At 43.3% G+C, this 24859-nt stretch overlaps 1 protein-coding gene across 1 annotated transcript in view; it reads left to right on the forward strand.

Moving 5' to 3' along the window:
• Positions 1-23821, forward strand: part of LOC122659492 (protein BONZAI 3-like) — a 38992-nt gene extending 15171 nt beyond the window's left edge. Inside the window, exons 3-16 of the mRNA XM_043854597.1 lie at positions 10457-10605; positions 10726-10774; positions 12027-12083; positions 12978-13157; positions 13965-14099; positions 14233-14294; positions 14402-14510; positions 14619-14733; positions 14829-14905; positions 15282-15419; positions 15910-16065; positions 16138-16251; positions 16442-16538; positions 23724-23821. Of these exons, the coding sequence (XP_043710532.1) occupies positions 10457-10605; positions 10726-10774; positions 12027-12083; positions 12978-13157; positions 13965-14099; positions 14233-14294; positions 14402-14510; positions 14619-14733; positions 14829-14905; positions 15282-15419; positions 15910-16065; positions 16138-16251; positions 16442-16538; positions 23724-23821 (1536 nt within the window). The remainder of the gene's footprint in view (positions 1-10456; positions 10606-10725; positions 10775-12026; positions 12084-12977; positions 13158-13964; positions 14100-14232; positions 14295-14401; positions 14511-14618; positions 14734-14828; positions 14906-15281; positions 15420-15909; positions 16066-16137; positions 16252-16441; positions 16539-23723) is intronic.
• Positions 23822-24859: the final 1038 nt, after the last annotated feature.

Consider the following 24859-nt stretch of genomic DNA (forward strand, 5'->3'; position numbering starts at 1 on the left):
CATAAATTAAGTAAACAAACACACTGAAATTAAGGTCAAATTCCCTTACTTTAGATTATAGAAGAACCTAGCCAAAAGTAGATTCCAATTCCCACAATAAATTCACCAACAGTACACAACAGCCCTATTTAAACATACAACAATATAAATTAAGAGTCAAACCCTAGGTCAATACCCTAAACAACCCAAACAAAACAAACACAGCAGGGGGGTGCCGGATGGAGTCTAGTACAAGGGCCGGACGTTCGCCTAGTACCTGCAACTCCATCCGCCTCATAAACCAGAAAAGGGGGTTTTGTTGTTTAGCCATGGATCTTGACATGCACAACCATAAAATCAAAAATTGGCTAAGGGGAAAGGAAGAATACAGCATTTGGGTCATTACAACCCATTTGCATGTTGTAATTGAGGTCTTTACAACCATTTACCTAATTTCCTATGCTAGGGCTGATATGGGTCAAGAAGTCATCAAGGATATGAGGAGGAAAGAAACCTAATAATTACAACAGGGATTAATGGCCTACCTGGTTATGAGGTAGATGAGATGGTGGCAGTCCAAGTATGTTGGCCTTCCCAAGCTTCCTCCAATTCCAAATGGTAAAGTCCCCAAGTTCTAGCCTTCTTCTCCTTGCTTCTCTTCTTCTTTCTCTTCTTTTCCCTTTTGCTGAAATTGTTTTTAGTTCTTAGATGGTAGGAAATGAAATAGAAGCTAAGTATTGTGTAGATACTAAGTCTTAACTAAGGCTTGTTTGCCTTGGTTTAGACAAAATCAGAATTTTAAAATGTATTTTCTAATTTGATTCTTATAGAAATAACTTACTAAATCACCTATATTTAAGTCATTTAAGTTATGTCATGTGACATAAGTGGAAAGCCAGTTAGGGTAAACTACAGGAATCTGGATTTCACAATGGGGATGTGGTTCCCACAGGAGGTAATTACCATTCTGTCCCTAATACATTAATTAAGCAATTATATTATATATATACATATAAGAACAGGTTATTACTAACAATCCAGCTTAGGAAATGGAGAGCTTCTGCATGTGTGCATCCAAGCATGTTTGACACATGTAGCTCAGATGCAGGCAGCCGGCAGAATCTTTGGACTCAAGAAGGGCTAGCTGTGTTTGCTCCCCGGAATCCTCCATAGGTGAGTCGATGGATTGGTCCGAATCCATCACTGATGCAGCCCACAGCATTGAAGCTAGCATAGGCACTGAACCAGAACCTGAAATCACACAAGTTCCAAAGTTCAAATTTATATGGATTTCACACTCGGAGCACTGGGTTAGGGTTTGTTGACGACCTATTCACAGTCCCAATCCAGCCATACATGCTTGATGGCAGTAGCAGTGGATCGATCCCATTATTCCCATCGCAATTGCCTCTTCTATTCCTTAGGATAGGGTACTTTCGGATAACTGATGACAACACTTATCTAGGCTGTGTGGTAGACTACACGCATTTCTTCAGCAACACTTTGACATGGGGATCCTATGTGGCATAGTCTAAGCCTTACTTGCTTCGGAAACATGGCTTGGAAGGATAGAGGTATATCATAAATGTTAAGATTGATGTAAATACCTTACTTTACATTAATTGAATGCTTTGATTGCTTTCTATTACTAAATTATGTGTAGAGTAGGATATTTTAGTACGTCCTCGCCTACCAACCTAGGGTCCGAAGTGAAACTCCTATTGGGACTTTGTTTTTGCAAAATCTGAAAGTGTCGTCGTGTTTAAATGGCCTAAAATAGGCTGAGTACCAAGTTTCAGGCCCAAAATAGGTCTAAAACCCCCCGAAACCAGCCTTTGAGTTAAAAAAAAAAAAAACCAACTTGCCGAGATCTCGGCCCAACTTGGTTTTTTGGCTGGGCGAAACCAGTACCGAAACCGAGTTCTTGAACCATGCTTGCTAGAATCACTACCTTGAAATTCAAATTTCATGAAACACCTTTATCAACGTAGCAGGACATTAAATAATTCAACATTTTTTTATTGAATGACAAGGATCTGTGCATATTAAATTATGCAAAATTCAGAGAAAACATGTCAGCAATCCCTACTACGCCTGATAGTTTGACCTCCTATTCCACTTGGTTTGATACTTTGATCCATTAGAACCAAATCTGGTCTTGTGTTGGCCCCATGTATGACTTCACCTTTGTGAAAAGGGGCTTGGCAGAATTGCTGTTCTGGACAGCTGATCTCTATCATCTACCATCCAATATATAGTTTGGTTGCTCATTTTTGCAGAGATGTTTGCGACCTAAATATATTCGGTTACTGTTATCATTTTCATCCTTAAAACTAAGAAGTCTAGAATGGTTGTTCAAGTAATATACCATTGCCATGATATTGGGTTTGTTTAATATGCAGATAAGGATCAACCTCTTAAAGAATCATATCATTAGCATAAACAACTTTAAACTATGTAGATAAGCTGTAATACACATACCTTCAGCTTCCTCAGTGATGATGGAATTGCTAAAGCCATCCACTAGATTCATCCTTGAGAGCACATTTTACCATAATCTCTCTCATTTGTTTTTCTTTTGCATATGTAAACTCTTTATTGATTTTTAATTTCTCCTAATTCTCACTGGTTTATTTCCTGTGCCTCATTGATTGGGTTTTTACTAGGCAGTTATCATTTTCAATTATTTAAAGGGAAAGTTACGAGATTGGACTATATTGAGTTTGGTCTTACCAAATTAGCCAGTGATTGTTTCACTTAACAAAATTAAACAAGACTGGGTTTTAATTTACAAAAGTAACCAATATAGTGTTTCTTACTCATTTACATACTTCGTTTTACATTTTTGCCCTCAACACTACTTTTTTCCTCCATCTTCTTCGAGCACGAATACATCTTCTTCTGCAATCAATGCAATCCCATCCAATCCCCTGCAATTCCTCCCACCCCCTATAATCCCTCCCGCCCCTACCCCTGTTCTTCCTCCCGCTCAACCCCCTACAATCCTCTGTCGCAATCGCAGCAGCTGCTGCTGCATCTGCTGTCTCTAGACTACCATTCTCATGATCTTGCTCGCAGCCATCGTTGGCGCCATCATATAGGTCCTCTACCGCCCGCACCTTCCCCATCTTCTCCATGATGGCAGTTCAGATCTCGCAATTCAATGTCATGACGACCTCCAAGAATGGCCCTTCCTCCCGCTAAAATCCAAGATCGATCTCACCATTTCTGCTGGGAACCCAAACACAAAGCTCTTTTTCTTCTATGACCCAACCACTATCACCTTGAGATCCGACAGTGTCTACGTCGGCAACGGGACATTCCCGGTGTATACCCACGACACCAAGAACATGACCCGTTCTGAGGGCAACGGTGACAAGTACCTGTGAAGTTCTGGACTTGTCGTGTCGCCATTGAAGTAGAATGTAAAGAAGGGAGGAATGACATTGTTGGTACAGTTGGTCATGTAGGTGAAGGTGGGAGGTCTGAAGACGAAGAAGGTTATGATCAGGGGTTACACGATGGTCTCAAAACGAACGTTTCGGAAGGGAAGACTCTGGCGACCCTGACTTCATCGTCTGATACGACGTGTAAGGTTAGGCTGTGGATCAAAATCTGGAAAAGGACTTTCTGAATAATGTGATTTCTCTTTTCCTTCGCGTTTGAGTTTTCTCCTGTTCATCTTCCAGTTTTATTGTCTCTAGCTAAAGTTTATGTTAAAATAGGCTACTTTACCCGATAGGGTAATTTAGTCCTAGTTTTATTAGTTTTATCTCTTTTTCTGTATTTTTCCCCCTCAGCCGATCTCTATTTGGAATTCCTAGTGGGAATAGGAATTCCTAATAGGAATAGGCAAGGGTGGCATTCCTACTTTCATTGTGACTAGTTTTAATTCTGTTATTATAAATAAAGGGGCTGGGTGATCGATTTAGATCATTCAAGCATTCATATTCAAGGCTGTTTACATGGTATCAAAGCCACCTCTGATCTGAAGAGCAGCCCCCTCGATTTTTTTTGGTTTTCTTCTCCAACTCTCTCGGCTTCTGGTTTCCTTCTTTTCCACCACTCTCGGACTCTCTATCTCATTCTGGGCAGCAACTTTGAGGTGATCCAATGAAGATTTAGCTGCTGCCCTCAATGACACTTCAGTGAAGATCATACAAACTTGGGTGTGATCAGAATCTGCCGCAGGTTTCCTCCAAACCTTGGAGATCGAGCTGCTGCCTTTTTCAAGCTGGATTTCTGTGTTTTTTTTGGAGACTGATCCCTGCCCTTATTGATCTACACCTTACTTACTTTCAGATTGCAGCTTTGAATCCAAACTACGTCAGATTCAAACCTGGGATTGCTTTGCATTCAGCTATTCCTAAATTATTTAAAATTTAGGGCTTCTTATTGGCTCATCAAAAGGGGTCAATTTTTGGAGGGTAACTTCTCCACTACAAGGAAAATACTTGATCATTGTTGCAGCCTATTCTGACGACTGGAACTCCTACAGTTTAAAAAACCAGGGTTCTAATCGATTCTGGTACCAGCCCTGTTAGGGTTTCTTATTCCATCATCAGAAGTTTCTGATTTTTTGAGGGCTTATTCCCCACCACCTGCAGGGAATTCGATCCTAGTTTGAGCCATTTCTGACGGTTAAATTTGTGGGAATTTAAAAACCCGTGTCTTCTACACTTACATCATGTCTGACATCACTTCAGCTGACTCTGATGGATCTTCTCGACCAGAGTATCTTCCTTTTGCTTCTCCCACCAAATTAGATGGGACAAATTATCGAATATGGTGAAGATCCACTTACCTTACGATTGTTGGCCGTGGCTACACAAGACACCTTACAGGCACTACTCCCATCCCTACTGAAGGAGCTGCTCTGACTAAATGGTTATCTACTGACTCCATGGTCATGTCATATCTTAGTCATTCTATGCATCCTTCAATTGCGCCGGGTTACCTTCTCCTAGACACTGCTGCCCAGATATGGAAGGCTGCCAAAGACACCTTTCACAGGTAGGGAATGATGCTCAGGTATATGAACTAAGGAAAAAAATCCATGACACCAAGCAGAATGATTTATCCATCCCTCAATACTATGCTGAATTCTCGAAGTCTTGGCAAGAAATTGATCATTACTCGATTATCAGCCCACTATTTCGCTGACATTCTGCCTATAGAAAGCATGTCAATAAAATTAGGGTTTATGATTTTTTGGCTGGCCTTAATGTGGAATACGACCCAATTAGGGTTCAGATTCTAGGCAAGGATCCTTTCCCTACATTGGAACAGTCCTATGCTTTGGTTAATAGTGAAGATCGCCGAAGAACTGCTATGCTTAACACTACACTTCCTGATCGATCAGCCTTGCACACTGCGGCTGGTTCTCCTTCGGTTGCTGACACTTTTAGATTTGAGAAAACAGCAGTTAAATGTGAGCATTGTGGAAAATTATGGCACACTAAGGCCACCTGTTGGAAGATACATGGCAAACCAGCTGACTTTGATGCTAAACGTGCTGCTCGATCGAAAAACAAAGCTAATCATACTGAGGCTGTCACTCCTGCTCCTCCTACTGACACTGGACTGTCCAAGGATGAACTTCAAGCTTTCCGTCGTATGTTACAGGCTTCTGCTGCTTCTACTACATCAACACCTACCAGTTCTTCCACTCCTCCAGGTTCACATTTAGCCCACTCAGGTATTTCTTTTGCTGGTCATTGTGCATCGGTAGTCTCCTCTCCCTGGATCATAGACTTCGGTGCCACTGATCATATGATTGGATCCTCCAGCCTCTTTACTCGTTACTCTCCTACATCTGGTAAAGATAAAGTACGGGTGGCTGATGGTTCTCTCTCTTCTATCTCTGGGAAGGGCTCTATTAGTTGCACTCCTTCCTTACCTTTATCCTCTGTTTTACATATTCCTAAGTTCACCACTAATCTTCTTTCCATCAGTAGTCTTACCCGTGATTTAAATTGCAAAGTAACTTTTTTTCATTCTCACTGTGTGTTTCAGGATCTGGCAACGGGGGCGACGATTGGATGTGGTAAGATGCATGGTGGATTATACCTGCTTCATAATGGGAGTCTTACTTCACCACCATCTTTGGCTTCTCTTATACATCAAAGCTCGTTAGTTTCTTCTGAACTTCAACAATGTCATAACAGACTAGGTCACCCCCCTTTAGGAACATTATCCCTTTTATTTTCAGCATTAGCTAAAGAATGTCATATAAACGAATTTTTTTGTGAAGCCTGTGTTTTGGCTAAACAACATCGTTCTACTTATTCTGTTTCTAATAAAAGAAGTTCTCCTTTTAATCTTATTCATTCTGATGTTTGGGGTCCTAGCCGAAAACCATCTCTCAAAGGCCGTCGTTGGTTTGTTTCTTTTATTGATTGTTATTCTTGGGTTACGTGGGTCTATTTAATGCACAACAAAAGTGAAGTTTTTCCTTGTTTTCAAAATTTTCATAAGATGATTCAAACCCAATACAATGCCACTCTCAAGATATTGAGGAGTGACAATGGTAAAGAATACATGGATGGTCAATTCCAACACTACCTTGCTGCCCATGGTATACTCCATCAAACCAGTTGTGTTGATACCCCCAACTCAAAATGGTGAGGCTGAAAGGAAAAATCGCCACCTCCTTGAGGTGACTCGGGTTATTATGTTTGCCCATTCTATCCTTTCCCAATATTGGGGAGATGCTATCCTGACTGCTGCCTATCTCATCAATAGGCTCCCTACCCGAGTCCTTGACTCTGACACCCCTGCCTCTTTACTGCAGGGTTCTTCCTCCTTTGTCGTCCCACCTAAGGTTTTTGGTTGTGTCTGTTATGTTCGGGATACCCGCTCTCCTGGCAAGCTCGAACCCCGTAGGGTCCGTTGTATTTTCTTGGGATATTCTCCATCCTAAAAGGGATATAAGTGTTACCATCCTCCTACACGTCGTACCTTCACCAGTATGGATGTTGTCTTTCATGAAACTCTCTCCTATTATCAATCCACACCTCTTCAGGGGGAGACTTTCAGTGAAGATGTGATGGTTGACCTTCCGGTACAGACCCAGACCCGGGTCCAACGACCTATTGATCCCACTCCTCAACCGACTATTGCTTCCACCCCTCTTCCCTCTACTGGTGCCCGACCGGATTTTCCCCAGGGGGAGAACTTAGACGATGCGGAAAATCCTATTGGTGACAATTCCCTTCAGGGGGAGATGACTCCAGTCCAACAAACCATTAGGGAATTTCAGAAGAAAATTAACGACTCTAATCTCAAAACCTATCACAGGGGACATTCCAAATACAAGCAGCTCCCATCCACTGCAGCACCAGCACCACTACAGTTGTTGGCCCTAGAACCAGATCAATCTCCAGGTAACATATCTTCTCCTTCTTCTCTTGATTTACCTATTGCTCATCGTAAAGGTATTCGGGCTTGTACCCAGCATCCTATTTCTCATGTAGTCTCTTATGATTCCCTTTCTTCATCATTTTGTACATTTGGCTCTTCTCTTTCTTCTGTTAGTATTCCCCAAAATTGGCAGGAAGCTTTTACAGATGGAAAGTGGAAAGCAGCAACGATGGAAGAAATGCAAGCCTTCAAAAAGAATGATACATGGGAGCTTGTGGTTCTTCCTCCAGGAAAGAAACCAGTTGGATGTAAGTAGGTGTTTGTGGTGAAACAGAAGGTAGATGGCACTGTGGATCGATACAAAGCACGTTTGGTTGCAAAGGGATTTACTCAGACTTATGGGATCGATTATCAGGAGACTTTTGGACCAGTTGCAAAGCTAAACACCGTCAGAGTGCTGGTTTCTTGTGCAGTGAATCTGGGCTGGGAATTACAACAATTAGATGTAAAGAATGCCTTCCTCCATGGAGAACTTGACGAGGAAGTGTATATGGACATTCCACCAGGTTTCTCTTGTGATAAAACCAGTGGGAAAGTTTGTAAATTGAAGCGTGCTTTATACGGGCTGAAACAGTCCCCCCGTGCTTGGTTTGGATGATTTCACAAGGCAATGGTCTTTGCGGGTTATAAGCAGAGCAATGCTGATCATACCTTGTTTATCAAGAAGAATGGTGAAAAGGTAACCATGCTCATAGTTTATGTGGAGGATATTGTGGTGACCGGGAATGACAATCATGAGATCACCCAATTGAAGACTTACCTTGGGCAAGAATTTGAAATAAAGGATCTGGGAAACCTAAAGTACTTTCTAGGGATAGAAGTTGCTCGGTCTTCTAAAGGCATATTTCTTTCTCAAAAGAAGTACATCCTAGATTTATTGACCGAGACTGGGATGCTAAGGTGTCATCCTTCTGATACACCTATGGATGCTACTACCAGACTTAAAGAAAAGGAGGGAACACCGGTCTACAAAGGTCGCTATCAGAGATTGGTTGGTAAGCTCATTTATCTGTCTCATACAAGACCTGACATAGCAGTATCTGTAAGTATGGTCAGTCAGTTCATGCATGATCCGCATTCCTCTCACATGGATGCTGTTATTCGGGTCCTTCGGTATTTAAGGTCAGCACCGGGAAAAGGAATTCTTTTGTCTCTGAATGGCCATCTTCGTGTTGAAGCATATACTTATGCAGATTGGGCTGGTTCCTCTGATAGAAAGTCTATTTCTGGCTATTGCTCATTTGTTGGTGGCAACCTTATTACATGGCGTAGTAAAAAGCAGAATGTAGTGGTAAGGTTTAGTGCTGAAGCTGAGTTTCGTGCTATGGCACATGGTATTTGTGAGATGTTATGGCTCAAAGGTTTATTACAAGATATTGGTACTCCTGTTCATCTGCCCATGATGTTATATTGTGACAACAAGGCTGCTATTAGCATTGCTCACAACCCTGTTCAGCACAATCGTACCAAGCATGTGGAGGTCGACAGGCATTTTTTTAAAGAGATGTTGTAAGGAGGGTTGGTGTGTGTTCCTTTTGTACAATCTGCTGACCAGCTCGCTGATGTGTTTACTAAAGGCTTAAGTGGGAAGGTCTTTCATCCTATGCAGTTGGGCATGGTTGATATTTATGCTCCAACTTGAGGGGGAGTGTTAAAAATTTAAAATAGGCTACTTTACCCGATAGGGGTAGTTTAGTCCTAGTTTTATTAGTTTTATCTCTTTTTCTGTATTTTTCCCCCTCAGCCGATCTCTATTGGGAATTCCTACTTTCATTGTGACTAGTTTTAATTCTGTTATTATAAATAAAGGGGCTGGGTGATCGATTTAGATCATTCAAGCATTCATATTCAAGGCTGTTTACAGTTTAAAATAAAGTTATTTTCGGGATTTTTTTTCTCTCTTTTTTGGGTTGAAGATCATAGTTGGTTTATAAATGTAAAGGATCTGGTATGGAATTAGAGATGGAAAAGAAAAGGTTAGGGTACTATTATTGAATTGATGTACAATCTTTTAGAATTGGATTTTAAAAATTAATTTACATTTCTATGGAAGAACAGGGGATGGGGCGGGAGGGATTGTAGGGGGTAGGGTGGGGCAGGAGGGATTCTAGAGGGGTTGGAAGGGTTGCAGTAGTGGAGCGGGAGGGATTGCAGGGGGATGGGCGGTATTGCATGGAGTTGAAGAAGAAGAAGAAGAAGAAGATCCTGAAGATGTTTTCGTTCCAAGAACAAGATAGAATAAGATGAGGAATGGAATAATAACATTGGGAGCAAAAATGTAAAAAGAAGTTGAAAATGAGGAAGGAACATTGTATTTGCTACTTTTGTAAATTGAAACCCAATATGGTTTAATTTTGTTAAGTGAAACAATCACTGGCCAATTTGATAAGACCAAACCCAATATAGTCTAATCTTGTAATTTTCCCTTATTTAAATGACAACCACAGATTTGTGATTCACTTTTCAGTTCAGATGCATTGTTGGTTCATAGCAATATTCCACTTCATGTCTAAATGGCATAAACATGTAAAAGAATATGCTTTATAGTTTTGATTGGAACACAAAAACTTATTTTTAACTCAAATAGAAGGTTTGATAGGATAATCATCCAGATAATAATTAGAGTTGAATGATGGTTGCCTGATGCTTATAAAAGGGTTTTGACTGAAGATTCAAAATGTATTGTGGGATTGGAACTGTAACAAAATTTGAACAATAAAAATTCTCAGATACCTAGTCCAACTTCGTATTTCTTAGGTTAAAGGTCGTATAAATAGTTGATATGTAATTGTTAGTCCTGTAATCTTATGTAGCTAATGTCATCTTATTGTGGTTCTTCCTTTATTTCCTCAGCTGTATATATTATTTAGTCCAATTGAATTATGCCTGCTTTATCTTTGTAGTATTTATTGGCTAGAGGTTTTAATATTCCATGTTTTGTTACTCTTTCTGACTGCCACTACTAAAGTGCACATGTTTGGACAAGTTGATTGACTGTATTCCAGTTCTTATTTATTCTCTCTCTCTCTCTCTCTGCTCCCCCCCTGTTTTACAGAGTGACCCTATTGCCGTAGTGTATACAAAGAAAAGGGATGGAACACTTGAGGAACTTGGTCGTACGGAAGTGATTATGAATGCGCTCGACCCTGCTTGGATTGAAAAAATTCCAATTGCATATCAGTTTGAGATTGTTCAGCCATTGGTGTAAATTTCTCGTCATCCTCGGAATTGCTTATTATTTGTTTAGACTCATATGGCTGTTGTGTTCCATTTTATCTAATACTTATTATCTATCCTTTTTTTTTGGGTGCTTCTCATTTTCAGGTTTCATGTGTTTGATGTTGACTCCAAGTATCACAATATACCCGTGAAGGTATCCTATGTTCTGGTTTTGATATAATATATTGTCTGACTACAGTAACCTAAAATTTTGAGCTGAGATTTACTCTATGGCAGGTTTTAAACTGGTTTGTTTGAATTTTTTGAGTGGTGGAGATTCCTTTGTGGTCAGCCATTAGGCAGTTTTGCCTTTTCATGGTCTAGTGTAGAGCTCCTCTCCACGGGATCCATAGTTTTGCCATATGACCAGATATGATCATTTCAAACCTTTTGATAGACAGGGAATGGTCTGGTTAGGTCACATGTCTAATTTCAGATTCAAATTCAACCATATATCCTCCGATGTATTGGCATGTATCCCCATGTTTGTCCATGCACGTGTACCTTACTCCGGCTAGTACTATGCGCTCTCCCATTCCCTGGATTGTTCAAAGCCCTGTTTTGCCATTTGTCAAACTCCATTTGTACTGAAATTGACATGTGAGCAGGGACCTAAAGGTCTCTTGTCCACAAAGTTGTGCCCCATCTAATTATGTCACATGGCAAAACAGGTGACCATGGAGAGAGCTGTGAAGGAAACTTTCGCCCTAATTTTAAAGCAATTTTTTAAACATAGATAGGGGTAAGAAGTTTTTATATGTGACCAAGTTTTTATATTTACTTCTTACATAATACCAAAGTTTAGCAGGTTTTCTTTTTAAATGCAAATATTTAAGGTTCCTACATTTTAAAGCCAATAATAGTTTTAATTTTGTTTAATAAGTGTTGTTACCAGAACTGTGATAGTAAATATTGACTTGGTAAAGTATTACATTTGTAGGAGTCCTAGATTTTAAATCTAATAACACTTTTAATCCTCTTTTTTTTTTGGAATAAGTATCACAATTTGAACTATTACCAGGATTCCTGCAGTGAATATGGATTTAGCAAAGTTGAGGTTGCAAGATTTTGGAAAGTTGAAGCATAGGTGTATCTCAAATTAAATTTCATTTCAAGAGATTACCCCCCCTCTCTCTCTCTATCTAACTAAAATGACTATGCAAATCAATAAGGATGGGGTGTATTCTTGGAAGCAACTACATCCACTGGATTTCCTCGTGAAACAAGCAGTGCATGAAAATGATAAATATCGACCGTGAAGAACTGTTCTGTTTTAAAAAGCAGTGCATAGTAAATTTAATGATATATATTCTTTTATCTTGTTAGTCAGGGTTTTATCCTTGGTAATAACTTACTAATCTTTCAGATGATGAAGTTCGGACTTATTGCATTGTGTTTTCCTGCAGACGCTGAGGTTGAACGAGCAAGAATTTCTTGGAGAAGCGAGTTGTGTTCTGTCAGAGGTAGGTTGCAGTTTATTCTTGTGGGTTGACATGGAAATTCATGAATGATACTGCACATGGTTCCACTCTGGATTGTTCTTACATGATGACATGTTGTGCTCACAAGAACTTGAACTGTTGTGAGCTTCAGATTGGATATGAGGCTTGTAGAATAAATTTGCTTATGTCCCCCCCCTTTTTCCCCCCCCCCCCCCCCGGGGGGGGGGGGGTTTGGGGGGGGGGGGGGGGGGGGGGGCGCCCCCCCCCCCCCCCCCCCCCCCCCCCCCCCCCCCCCCCCCCCCCCCCCCCCCCCCCCCCCCCCCCCCCCCCCCCCCCCCCCAACAAAAAAAGCCGGGGGGGGGGGGGGGGGGGGGGGGGGGGGGGGGGGGGGGGGGGGGGAAAAGAGGGGGGGGGGGGGGGGGGGGGGGGGGGGGGGGGGGGGGGGGGGGGGGGGGCCCCCCCCCCCCCCCCCCCCCCCCCCCCCCCCCCCCCCCCCCCCCCCCCCCCCCCCCCCCCCCCCCCCCCGGCCCCCGTGTCAGGTCCCATTGGTTGAAAGGTACTGTATTATCTCAATGAGATGAGATGCAAGTGGTTTTGCAACATTTCACCTATAATAGCCAGTTATAGACACATTCTGTGTCTGTGGGACTCAAATCAAGATTTCATCTTACTGTTAATTTATATAATAAATGTATGTATGTAATAGAAGTGTCTTTAATTGAATTTTATGTTTAGTTTTTGAAGTAGTCAATGTACCTGCACTGGATTTTGACATCTTTACTTGTATCTGTGCCAGTGTATGTACATACTGTGTTGTAAACTTGTAATAATTCAAACTTGGGTTTATATGACAACCTTGCATGAGAACTATTGAATGTGATCATACTTAACAGTGTTAATTTTGCTAAATGGCAGATAGTGACCAAACAGACTAGGAGTTTGACGCTTCAACTACATAACAGAGATGTACATGGAGGCATGAAAAGATTAGGGACACTTACTGTCCGTGCAGAGGAAACAAATGCTTCGAAGGAAGCTGTTGAGATGATACTCCGTTGTTCTCACTTGGAAAACAAGGATCTCTTCTCTAAAAGTGTATGAACAACTATCCTTTTAAGACTTTGATATTATTCAGAGGTTTATAGGCATTTGGTTCTTATAACTATCAGCACCAACATCATCATCACTGTTACTATTACTGTTTTAAAGTAAGGGGATGGTTTCCCGGGAAGCATGTTCATTATGAAATCAATGGAAAGCACCACTATCTGTCACATGCTGGTTGGATGTGGCTGAAATTTTATGGGCAGATAGACCCCAAGTTCCCCTGCTCACATGTCAAGTTTCAGCCCAAACAGAGTTTGTCAAGTGCAACATAAGCTGTTTGAAATCTGGGAAAAATGAAAATGAAAAGAATGGATGGTTGAAAATGCAAGGGGCATATGCCAATACATCGGAGGTTGTGATTGCATTTGAGCCTGAAAATTTACACGTGTCCAATCCAGACCCTTTCCTACATATTCCATGGTTGGATTCACCACATCACCCTTCCACATGGCACAACAAGGTGTGCACTGAAGAGATACCCCATCTCTTGACTGCCAGTCCAGACAAATTTTTGCCTTAAAAATGATGGTTATTATTTCTGCAAGAAGTGTATGAACAGCTATTCTTTTAAATCTGTATATTGTTCTGAGGTTTATGGCATTCTTTTCTTATAGCTGAGATTGTCATCATCATCATTATTGTTGTTATTCTCATGGAACACTTTTTGTTCCTTTGCAAAGCTTCTCTACAAGGGACACCTATTTGGCCCCTATAAAACCTACCCTCAATTGTCATGATTGTTATTATTCTTTAATATTATTTATCATCATCATCATTATCTTTCTCTTCATGTAGGACCCTTTCTTAAGAGTTTCTAGAATTGTTGAGAGTGGTGGTACTATTCCAATTTGCAAGACAGAAGTGGTTAATAACAACTTAAATCCAACTTGGAAGCCCCTCCGGCTGACTATGCAGCAATTTGGAAGCAAGGCAAGCTTCTTACTTCCTTGTCACTCCAATAGATAATCATAAGTCATAACAGTGTTTTTTTTATATAACTTGAAAAACTGAAAGTGCTCCTGTTATGCGACTTGCTTCTTGACATTGTGCCAATTCTTTGTAGGATAACCCACTGGTTATAGAGTGCCTTGATTTCAATGACAATGGCAAGCATGAACTTATAGGGTAATTGATGAATGCGTTGATCTGATTGCTTTTGATCTAACTCTGCGCATTCCTTTTTGCTCATCAAATCTAAATTAAGTTACCTTGCTTTGATTTTCTTTCATCAGACAACTTCAAAAATCAGTAGCTGACTTGGAGAAAATCTACAAGGAAAAAATTGGATTGAACTTTCATTTGCCATCTTTTCACCATGGCCATGGTCATGGCCATGAGAAGGTTGTTGTCCAATCTTTCTGGAACGTTTTTTATTTGGGATGAATATCTTGCTGGAAAGTTAACCACATCTTAAATGAAGTTGTCATATTTTGCAACTATTGTCCACAGGTTTTGAAGGGCCAACTATTTGTGGATGGGTTTTCTGAGAAAATGATGTACAGTTTCCTGGATTACATTTCTAGTGGCTTTGAGCTTAACTTTATGGTTGCTGTTGACTTCACAGGTAGATAACTTCAAATGGTGCCAAAACATATTTTCCTTTAGTTCTTGTTTGCAAACTTATTCTGTTGATGATTTTAATCTTTTATCTTTCTCTAGCTTCAAATGGAGATCCTCGGCTCCCAGAATCCTTGCACTACATTGATTCTTCAGGTCGATTAAATGCGTACCAGCAGGTGATTTTTATTGGACCCCACTGCATGATGATGATATCTCCTAGCAGATTTCCCATTGAAAGATTTGAGTTGAACAGATAATACATAAACATTGATAAATTGACAAATAATTATGTTCATAATTATTTGTACTAGTTTTTATGACTTGACTTGCATAATGCACTTGGTCAGCTACTTCAGAACTTACGATTATCTAGTTGATTCCTTTAGTCTGGAACCATTACCTTCGCAACATGATGGCTTTGTTTTTACTGGCTATACATTTATTCTGTAGGATTATTGTTTTTCATTTATCTTAGAAAAGTTGTCATGCATCAATATTATAATTATGATGAATGCAATCACATTTTCTAATTGCTAACTGACTTCAACACAGGCTATATTGGAGGTTGGAGATGTCATCCAATTTTATGATTCTGACAGGCGTTTTCCTGCTTGGGGTTTTGGTGGAAGGCTAAGTGATGGTGTAGTCTCTCATTGTTTTAACTTGAATGGACATGCTGGAGATTCGGAGGTGAGAAGTCACAATATTTTTTCTTGTTTGCTTCTCTCTCATTCTATTTTTGAAGCTGTTAAAGTTGAAATGCAAGGGATTGTCGAACTGTCCAGTGCTTAGTTCTTGTGTGGGTCTAATCATGCTCTGGTTACAAACATTGTCTTTCAAGTAACACAGTCCTGCACACTGTATTGTTTCACTGCACTGAGATTTGTAGTTTATGTACAAAGTTTTCATCATGCTCAATTTGTCATAATGCTCTGTTACTTAGACATTTAAGTAGTTCATGACCAGATTTGTCCCACTTCTCTGATTAGGCTGTTTTTATGCATGATATCTCCAGCTTTCTATGTGTAAAACTGGCTTTTTTTGCTGTGATTTTTCTGCTATTTGTGGTTGTGCCATTTTGCAACCCTGCCTGACATTGGTTCTCAGAAGTGAAGTTGTCAGTTTTTCTTGAATCTGGACAAAGTTTCTGGTTAACCAGCTGTTACAATTCACTTAACAGGTTGTTGGAGTAGATGGCATCATGTCTGCTTATGCAAACACACTACGTACTGTTTCTCTTGCCGGGCCCACTTTATTTGGGCAAGTTATCAATAGAGCTGCACAAATTGCAAGCCAGACTTTCTCGAGCAAGTACTTTGTTTTGCTCATCATTACGGTAAAGAATGAAATGGGTTTTAGTTACTTCATTTTTTATGTGGATAATAAAATAATACAGGAAGCTTTTTAGGATGGAGTGCTTACGGATCTTCAAGAAACTAAAGATGCTCTTGTGAGGGCATCCGATCTACCATTTTCCATTCTTATAGTTGGAGTGGGAGCTGCAGATTTTAAAGAAATGGAGGTACTAATACCACTCTTATTGAGCTTTTAGCCTCCAAGCTATATCCTGTTTCCAAGGGGTTCAATTAACCAATCTCTCTGTTAAGGTCATGAAATTTCCAAATTCCAACCATTTAATGGTTTGGTGAATATGATTAAAAAAAAATCAGAAAGAAAAATGTAAATTATATAAATTTCTTTTATTTTGGCAGATCCTTGATGCTGATAAGGGACAACGATTAGAGAGTTCTACAGGACGGGTAGCGACACGTGACATCGTACAGTTTGTTCCAATGCGTGAGCTGCACGGTGGGTGTTTAAGTATTTACTTCTCTACCTACTCTTTTCTGGTTTGTTTTAATTAATACCAATGCTCATGTGTTATAGTGTGGTTGTTGTTGTTTGGTCTGGGATCAAATCCCATCTTCATCTATTAGAACCAGAGTGTAGAGGATCTCTGAACAATATGTAACTTTCTTCTTCCTAGAAAAAGTGGGGCAAGGAGAAGAAAACCAACTGTTCAGATGCTCTTTTTTTTTTGGTAAATGAATATATTACCGAACCCCAAGGGGGGGCAGGGAAAGAGAACCAAAAACAAGAAAGGGAAGCGGGAAAAGAAGGGGGAAAGGGGATAGAATGACCACCCAGCCTACGCAGAGGAGGGAGGCCGCAAAAGGCCTACATCAAGGCCCCAATAGGACAAAATATGTCAGTTCTTGGGGTTATCCAAGGAATGCCTCAGACGGATACACCTGCGCTTGGAAGAGACATCAAAGGAGATGGCTTTCCAAATCACGTCAAAGGATCTAGATTTGGAAGTCCATCTCCTGAGATTTTTTTCCATCCAAATATGGTGAATGGCAGCGCTAAAAACCAGCTTCCCAATAGTGTCACAAATCGAGTTCCCTGGAAAAATCTTAAGCAACCAAAGCCATTCGCGGTCAAAGCTTCGTGCCCTTCTGCTTTGCGGCCAAGTGGAGGACAAGGCTTTGTTCCAGATGGTGGAGGTGAAGGTGCATTCAAAGAACAGGTGGGGGGTATCTTTTCGGCCAATCCAGCAAAGGGTACAAGAGGGGGGAGCGGGGATGGTGCGGTGGATGAGAAAGGCTTGGGTAGGCAGGCAAAGTCTGAGGGCTCTCCAAACAGTGAGGCTATGGCGAGGGATGTCGCTAGTGAACCAGACTAAGTTGTGCCAGGGAACTGAAGGGCTAGGGTCTCTGGAAAGGTTCCAAGGGAAAGAGGAGGTGAAAATACCAATAGGGGAGTGAAGCCAGATAACCCTGTCCGCACGAGGGGAAGAGGTGGGCTGCAAGGGGGGGAGGGTAGTCCAGATCTGGGAGATGATGGAAGGGTTAAGCGAAGGGGGCGGGGACCAAGCACCAGAGGAGATAAGGGCAGAGACAGGAGCATCCTTAGGAAGCCCAGAGGAATAGATGGCTCTGGGGCCAAGCAGGTTATAGATGATTCCAAGAGGGTGCTAGGGGTCCAGCCAAAGGGAGGTGGAGGTGCCGTCAGCTATGGAAGAGGAGATCCCGAGAAGAGCAAAGGGCCGAAGGGAGAGGATCTTGCGCCAAATCCAAGAGGAGTCGGCGGGGGTTTTGACGGTCTAAATGGAGTCAAACTTAAGGAGGTAAGAATGGACCTAGGTAACCCAGATAGAGTCCTGTTTGGAAGAGATTTTCCAGAGGAGTTAAGAATGCCTGCCTTGTTGGAGTCGCGGATGCGACAGATGCCCAGGCCGCCCTCGGATTTGGGGAGGCAAATAGATTTCTAGCTGGCAAGGTGGAGAAATCTGGGGGTGTCTTTTCCTTTCCAGAGGAAGGCACAGAGGATTCGCTCAATGGCCTTGATGGTGGAATTAGGTATGCAGAAGATACCTGTCCAGTATAAGTAGGAGGCCTGGAGGACAGAGCGGATACATTCCAGTCTGCCAGCATAGGATAAAAGCTTGCCTTTCCAAAGCTGGAGGCGCTTGCAGATGTTGTCAAGCATAGGGGTGCAATGGTGGCTCGACAACCTGGCAGGAATTAGGGGGAGGCCAAGATAGGTGATTGGAAGGGTGCCAATGGAGAAGCCAGTGAGCAGGAGAAAGGTCTCTTTGGTAGAGTCTGAGATACCAGAGAGGAAGATTTTGGACTTGAGGAGATTGACTCGGAGACTAGAGAGGGATTCAAAAAGATGGAGGGAGTCCATGATGGCAGAGATAGAAGAGTGGGAGGCCTTAGAAAAGATCATCAGATCATCAGCAAAGGCCAGATGCGAGAGACTGATGTGTTTACACTTGGGGAGGGGAGAGATAAGATGGAGATCAGTTTTGGTTTGGAGGCTCCTGGATAGGACTTCAAGGGCAAGGGAAAGAGGAAGGGAGAGAGGGGGCAGCCTTGGCGGATGCCCACATTTGAATGGAAGAAGCCGGCGGGGGTGCCATTGACGAGGACAGAGAAGGAGGGGGAAGATATGCAAGCGTAGATCCAATGGACAAAGACAGGGGGAAAACCCATGAGGGAGAGGGCATCACAAATAAAATCCCAACAGATGGAGTCACAAGCTTTGTGGAGATCGATTTTCAAGAGAGCCGCAGGAGAGTGGGATTTGCGCTCAAAGCCTCTGACGATCTCGGAGCAAAGGATGATACTGTCCGCAATGCTACGGCCTGAAATGAAGGCCGATGATTAGGGCTGACGAGGAAAGGGATGACAGCCTTGATCCGATTGGCCAGGATCTTGGCAATGAACTTGTAGATGGGGTTGTAGAGGGAGATGGGCCGAAAGTCAGACAAAGAAGTAGCACCATCTATTTTGGGGATGAGGCAGATGAAAGTCTGATTAATCTGAGGGAGCTGGCCCCGTTTGAAGAAGAAGTTGTGGATAGCTTTGAAAATCTCTCCTTTGAAGGAGTCCCAGCAACTGAGAAAGAATCCCATGCTGAAGCCATCAGGGCCAGGGGCTTTGTTAGCTTTATGGGAGAGGATAACCAGAGAGATTTTCTCATCGGAGGGGATGGCGATGAGGGAAGCAGAGAGGGAAGGAGGGATGAATTTATCAATGAGGCCAGGGGGGATAGGAGAGGGGGGAGGGAGAGATGGATTAAAGAGAGCAGAGTAGAAGGAGGAGGCAGCCTCTTTGATGTCAGTGGGGGAGGTGAGAGAGGACCCATCAACAGCGGTAAGAAGGGAGATGGAGTTTGAGTTCTGCCTGGCTTTGAGAGAGTTATGAAAATAGGCAGAGTTTGAATCTCCAAGCTCCAACCACTTGGAACGGGATTTTTGACGCAGGAAGCTCTCCTCAAGGAGGGAAAGAGAAAAGAGCTCATCAGAGAGTCTCTTCTCTTCATTGGCAAAGGTAGGGTTGAGGGGGTCGGATTGAAGCTTGAATTGGACCAAAGAGAGATCAGACCGGCAGGAAGAAAGCTTGGAAGGGATATTGCCGAAGGTGGAGAGATTCCAGCGGCGTAGAGCCGATTTGGTGTTGCGGAGCTTCCTAGCAAGGGCAACCAGAGGCATTGAATGGGCCGAGACCGGGAGACGCCAAGCTTTTAAGATGGTGTCCTGGTAAAGGGGGTGGGAAGTCCACAAGTCGAAGAATTTGAAGGGTTTGGGGCCAAACGAGGAGTAGGGCTGGATATGAATGAGACAGGGGCAGTGGTCAGAGAGACCCTGAAGAAGAAAGGAAGCATGGGAATGGGGAAAGGAGGTGAGCCAGGCTTCGTTTGCAAGGAAGCGATCAAGCTTGCAGGCTATGCGCTCAGGGCCAACTCGGCGATTGTGCCAGGTGAGAGGGGATCCAGACCAACGGAGGTCGTCCAGGCCAAGATCCTCAATGCAGTCATTGAAAGGATCCACCACCGAGAGATCGATGGGCCTGCCACCAAATTTCTCAAGCTGGGAGCGGACAACATTGAAGTCCACCAATTCCCCAAGGGAGGGAGTCCATACCAGCCTGGAGGAGGGAGAGGTCAGACCAGAGGGGAAGACGATCAATGGCTTAATTGCAAGCATAAACCACTGAAACAAAGAAAGGAGAGGGGGCATTCTGGAAGGATAAGCGGAGATGGACAAATTGGGAAGATGAGTGGGAAATGGCGATGTGGAGTTTGGAAGGGTCCCAGAGAACCCAAATCCTGCCATTTGGCTAATGGGAGTAATTGGAGAGAAAGGACCAAGAAGGAGCAATGGAGGCAGCGATGCGGGATGCATTATCTTGAAGGACACGAGTCTTAAGGAGAGTACAAAAGGAGGAACTGGAAGATTTGATGAATGATCTAAGTTCGAGGTGCTTGGCCAGGGAATTGAGACCCCGGACATTCCAAATAAAGCTAGAAAACATGGAAACTAAGGGGGGGGGGACAGCGAAATCTTAGGCGGAGTGCTCTTGTGTCGCCTACGAGCATAGGCCACAGCCGGGCTGCCAACAAGAGGCCGACGAGAGGGGAGGGGTAAAACCACCCCAGGAAGGAAGGGGTGGAACCAGGCGGACCGGGATATCTTAGAAGGGGAGGGGGGGGGATGAGACAAGGGGGGTGTTTAGGGAAGGGATTAGGGGCACAGAGGTGGAACGGGAAAGGGTTTGAGGGGCGCAAAGTCGGTCTAAAGAGGTGCTACAGGGAGAGAAAGGGGGGTTGGGCTCGGAAATGGGCTTGGGGTTGGGGTAGGATTTTTGATATAAGTGGGCTGGGGGTTGGAAGATGGGTAGGTTATAGGTAAAAAAGGAATTGGGCTGAGAATTTGGTTTCTGGTGGGCCAGGTAAAAGGGCTGAGACGAAGAGGGGGAGAGGGGGGGGGGAGATGGGCCGAGAAGATGGGCCTGGTAGGGGGGAGGGCTTTAAAGCAGGGTTTCTTGAATTAAGAGAAGGGGGGTAATGAGAAGGGGGCCACGTGGGGGTGGGTAAGATGGGGGGTAATGAAGTAAAATTAACATGGGGGGGGGGTTAAAATAAACGACAAAGAGGGGGGGACAGACCTTGGCAGAAGAGCCGAGGATACAACGCGAGAATGGCTAAGGGCTGCGTCCAGGTCTCTCTCAGGGACACGATCAGGCTTGCAGGAGTCCATATTTGGAAGGAAGGAGATCTTGAGCACAGCAGGATCTTCAAGCAAAGTAGGTCTCAGCAGATCGTCAGCGCGAGGAGAGAGAGATTGCTGCAGGGACAGATCATTGAGAGCAAGCCGATTGGAGCAGGCTTCGTTTACTTTTTCAGACATTTTCGAGCAGGCAGCAACAGCTTTCTCTGGCAGATCAGGAGTATTTGCCATGGCGATGAGAAGATCAGGCGACTGGCAGCCTGTCGAAGCAGCAGGGTGTAGGGCAGCAGGTTCAGCGATGACATCGAAAGCAGGAGCAGTAATCGAGGGCGCTGATGGAGGAGGGAGCAGCGGTGGCAACGGCGAGCGAGGTTGTTGAGACGGCAGGGCGCGGCGATGACGATGGCGGTTGTTGCGGCGGCGACGAGGAGAAGGAGATCGACCACGGCACTGAGAAGTAATCGCGACTGCAGATCTCTCAAGGCGCTGATGATCAGAGGCTACAGCAGGGGAGGCTGGAGAGGCCACAGGTGTCTCAGAAGGAGACAGAACTGAAGAAGACGACGGCATGGCCTCAAGCCCGGAGCTCATGAGAGTCTCAGTCTCAGAAGGAGACAGAACAGAAGAAGAAGACGACGGCGTGGCCCCAGGCCTGGAGTTCAAGAGGGTCTCAGTCTCAGAAGGAGACGGAACAGAAGAAGACGACGGGATGGCCCCAAGCCTGGAGTTCAAGTGAGTCTCATTTGCAGCCAACGGTAAGGGAGCAGTGGCTGCACAGAAGGAGGTAAGATGTCCAAAGACTTTGCAGTTGCTGCAACGAGGAGGCAGCCATTCATACTTGACTGGTTGCACAAAGCAGAAACCGTCATCTTCGACCACAGTGATGTGAGCGTGGGGCAGAATCTGCAGATATGTCGACACATATCCTGGCGAAGGAGAGACGCTCCAATTTGATAGTATGAACATCCATATGCAGAGAAAAACCCAAGACCGAGCCAAGGTGACTGAGACACTCGCGATTCCAATAATGAAGAGGGAGACCAGGTAGCGAGATCCACAAGGGAGCAGTGCTGAAGTCGACCTTGTGGTGGAGGAAGTGAGGGGTCCATTGGCGAAGGAAGATGGGGTTGGTGCCAATCATCCAAGGAGCACCATCAAGAATACGGGCCAAGTTCGCATCCGAGAGAAAGTGAAACAAGAAGACCCCAGAGTCTAGCAGAAAAGTGTCAAAATAACCAGCGAATTTCCATTGCTTCGAGAGTGAAGGTTTGACGAGGTTGAAAGGAGGCCAGGGTCCAAGGAAGTGTCCGACCAGACTGGAGCTCCAGTTTGGAATTTCAGGGGAGAGGAGAGAGTCCGGGCAGTGAGCAACAGGGAGATCATTTTCGAAAGCAGGGGGGATGAAGGTGAGAGATGAGTCGGAGGAGAGGGAAGAGGGGGTATGTTGGAAAAGAGATGACCAGGATTTTGGGCCAGGACAGGGCGAGGGAACAAGGGGAGTCGATGGAGCAGGGGGAGGAGGATGGGAGGGGACAGAGGTGGGTGGTGCCGGCGGCAGGGGAGGGGGAGGGGGGGGTGACTCATTGGTTCATCTTTTTCATTGACTTTTGGGTATGTTGCTTAGGGGGAGAATGCACCAGAAAGTTCAGATGTTCTTGATCATTCAATATGGGAATTTATTTCTCGGACAATTCTCCATGATATCTTTTAAATTATAGTGGATTGGATGGATAAGATTATCAAATCAGACGGATCTTGGGAAGCTTTCTTGGTGGTGATGGTTCAAAGAGCAGGATCAATGTGTCTTTCTGCTTCTGCATAATGGTATCAAGTTATAATAGTGGTACATTTATAACACCATTGCTTCTTCATGTTGTACTCACTCAATTAACAGAGACCGACATTTTGGCATTGAGGGCTTCCATAACTTAAATACAGGGGAGTGGAAAACTAGCTTCAGCTCATGGTTCAAAATGTTTGATGGGGCTAGCACTCGAGATCTAAGGAGTGATTTATCCCATATAAGTTGGAAGTATTTACTAAATTACATTTCAATTGTTCCTCTGGAAAATTCATGGAAATTATACTGATTACTGAGAAAGGGGAGGGAGGGAGGGAGGGAGGGAGGGAGGGGGGGAGGGAGAGGTCTGGGTACCAGGCAACCTGGTGTTATCATTTGATGTGTGTGCTTGAATGGTTTTTGTTTTGCTAACTGGGATTCTTCTATATCTACATAGTCACTATTATGCGATCTTTTATGTTAGTTTAACCCCACTTATGAAGAATAGTCACTATTATGCGATCTTTTATGTTAGTTTAACCCCACTTATTACTAAGGCAAGGTACAAAAGCCTGATTATTAGGCGGCATAATTTGATGTGTGAATTAATGTGATTCTCCTGTATCTACATTGTTACTATTGTGCCATTTTTTAATTTTACCCCAAATTTGCTCTAAAGATCGTTCTTCTGCAGGTGGTCAGATTTCTGCTGCCCAAGCTTTGTTGGAAGAACTGCCACGGCAGTTTTTGTCATACATGCAGGTCAGGGATATCAAACCAATCCGAGATTAGGTATTGTCAAGACTAGGATGACTGGCTAACAGACTTCTGCTCGCCCTTATTGATCAGTTGATCTTCGTAAGACTTATATCTGACTCTGTCAATATTGTTGGAGTGGCTAACAAAAATGTTGAAAAATTTGTAATTAACTTTGATTTTTCATTTCTGGAGGTTATGCTGACAATTGATGACATTCCTGTATATTTGTAAATTCTTCCACTATACTCGTGAGAGAGAGAGAGAGTACTGAAGCACCAATGTGGCCAGGATCCGACATTATCGTCAGGGTGTCAATCGGTCCGGTTTTGGTTCGGCTGAACTGGTTTTGGACTATTACTATACTAAACCATTAAAATGAAGTTCAATTTTCCTCTTATTCGGTTATTATCACTTCGATACTGGTTTTGGTGTGTTATATACAGGTAGAGTAAACTACTCAGACTTCTTCTGTGTTATGCTTTAATAATAGTTAGCATCCTTTGAGTTCACAACAATTACACTTATCCCCATTCTGGGTGATTAAATTACTCAGACCTCCCTTGGACTTTACCCTATTTCCAATTACCGCCTTTGTATTTTCAACAATTATAGAGGGGAGGTGATTGACAGATAAGAGAGGGGAATCGGGGATTGTAATTGTTGTATACTCAGGGGTGCTGACTGTAATTAAGGCATAGTATAGGGGAGGTCTGAGTAATCTACTCGTACAAGTATTTAAAAACCGTTAATAAAACTAGGGAAGGGGTTCTGTGGTTTGGGAGACTGGTACTTTGGGGATCGGAGGGATAAGAAATGACATTGGGAGGGTATTTTTGACTCTCCGTTTTTGGTTTTTATCATTTTAAACGTGTTTTGTTGTTTGTTTTCCAAACATACGGAAAAAAAAAAGGCAAGTGGCAATCATTCTCATTTTAAACGCATTTAAAACACATTTTTGTTTTTTTTTTTTTGACATTTTTTTTATGCAGTATTGCTTGTACGCACTGACTCGCTCAATTGATCATATCTCTCTCTCTCTTCCAGAGTCTGATCGACGTGATTCTTTTGCCA

The sequence above is a fragment of the Telopea speciosissima genome, chromosome 4, assembly GCF_018873765.1.
Source record: "Telopea speciosissima isolate NSW1024214 ecotype Mountain lineage chromosome 4, Tspe_v1, whole genome shotgun sequence".
NCBI lineage: Eukaryota > Viridiplantae > Streptophyta > Magnoliopsida > Proteales > Proteaceae > Telopea > Telopea speciosissima.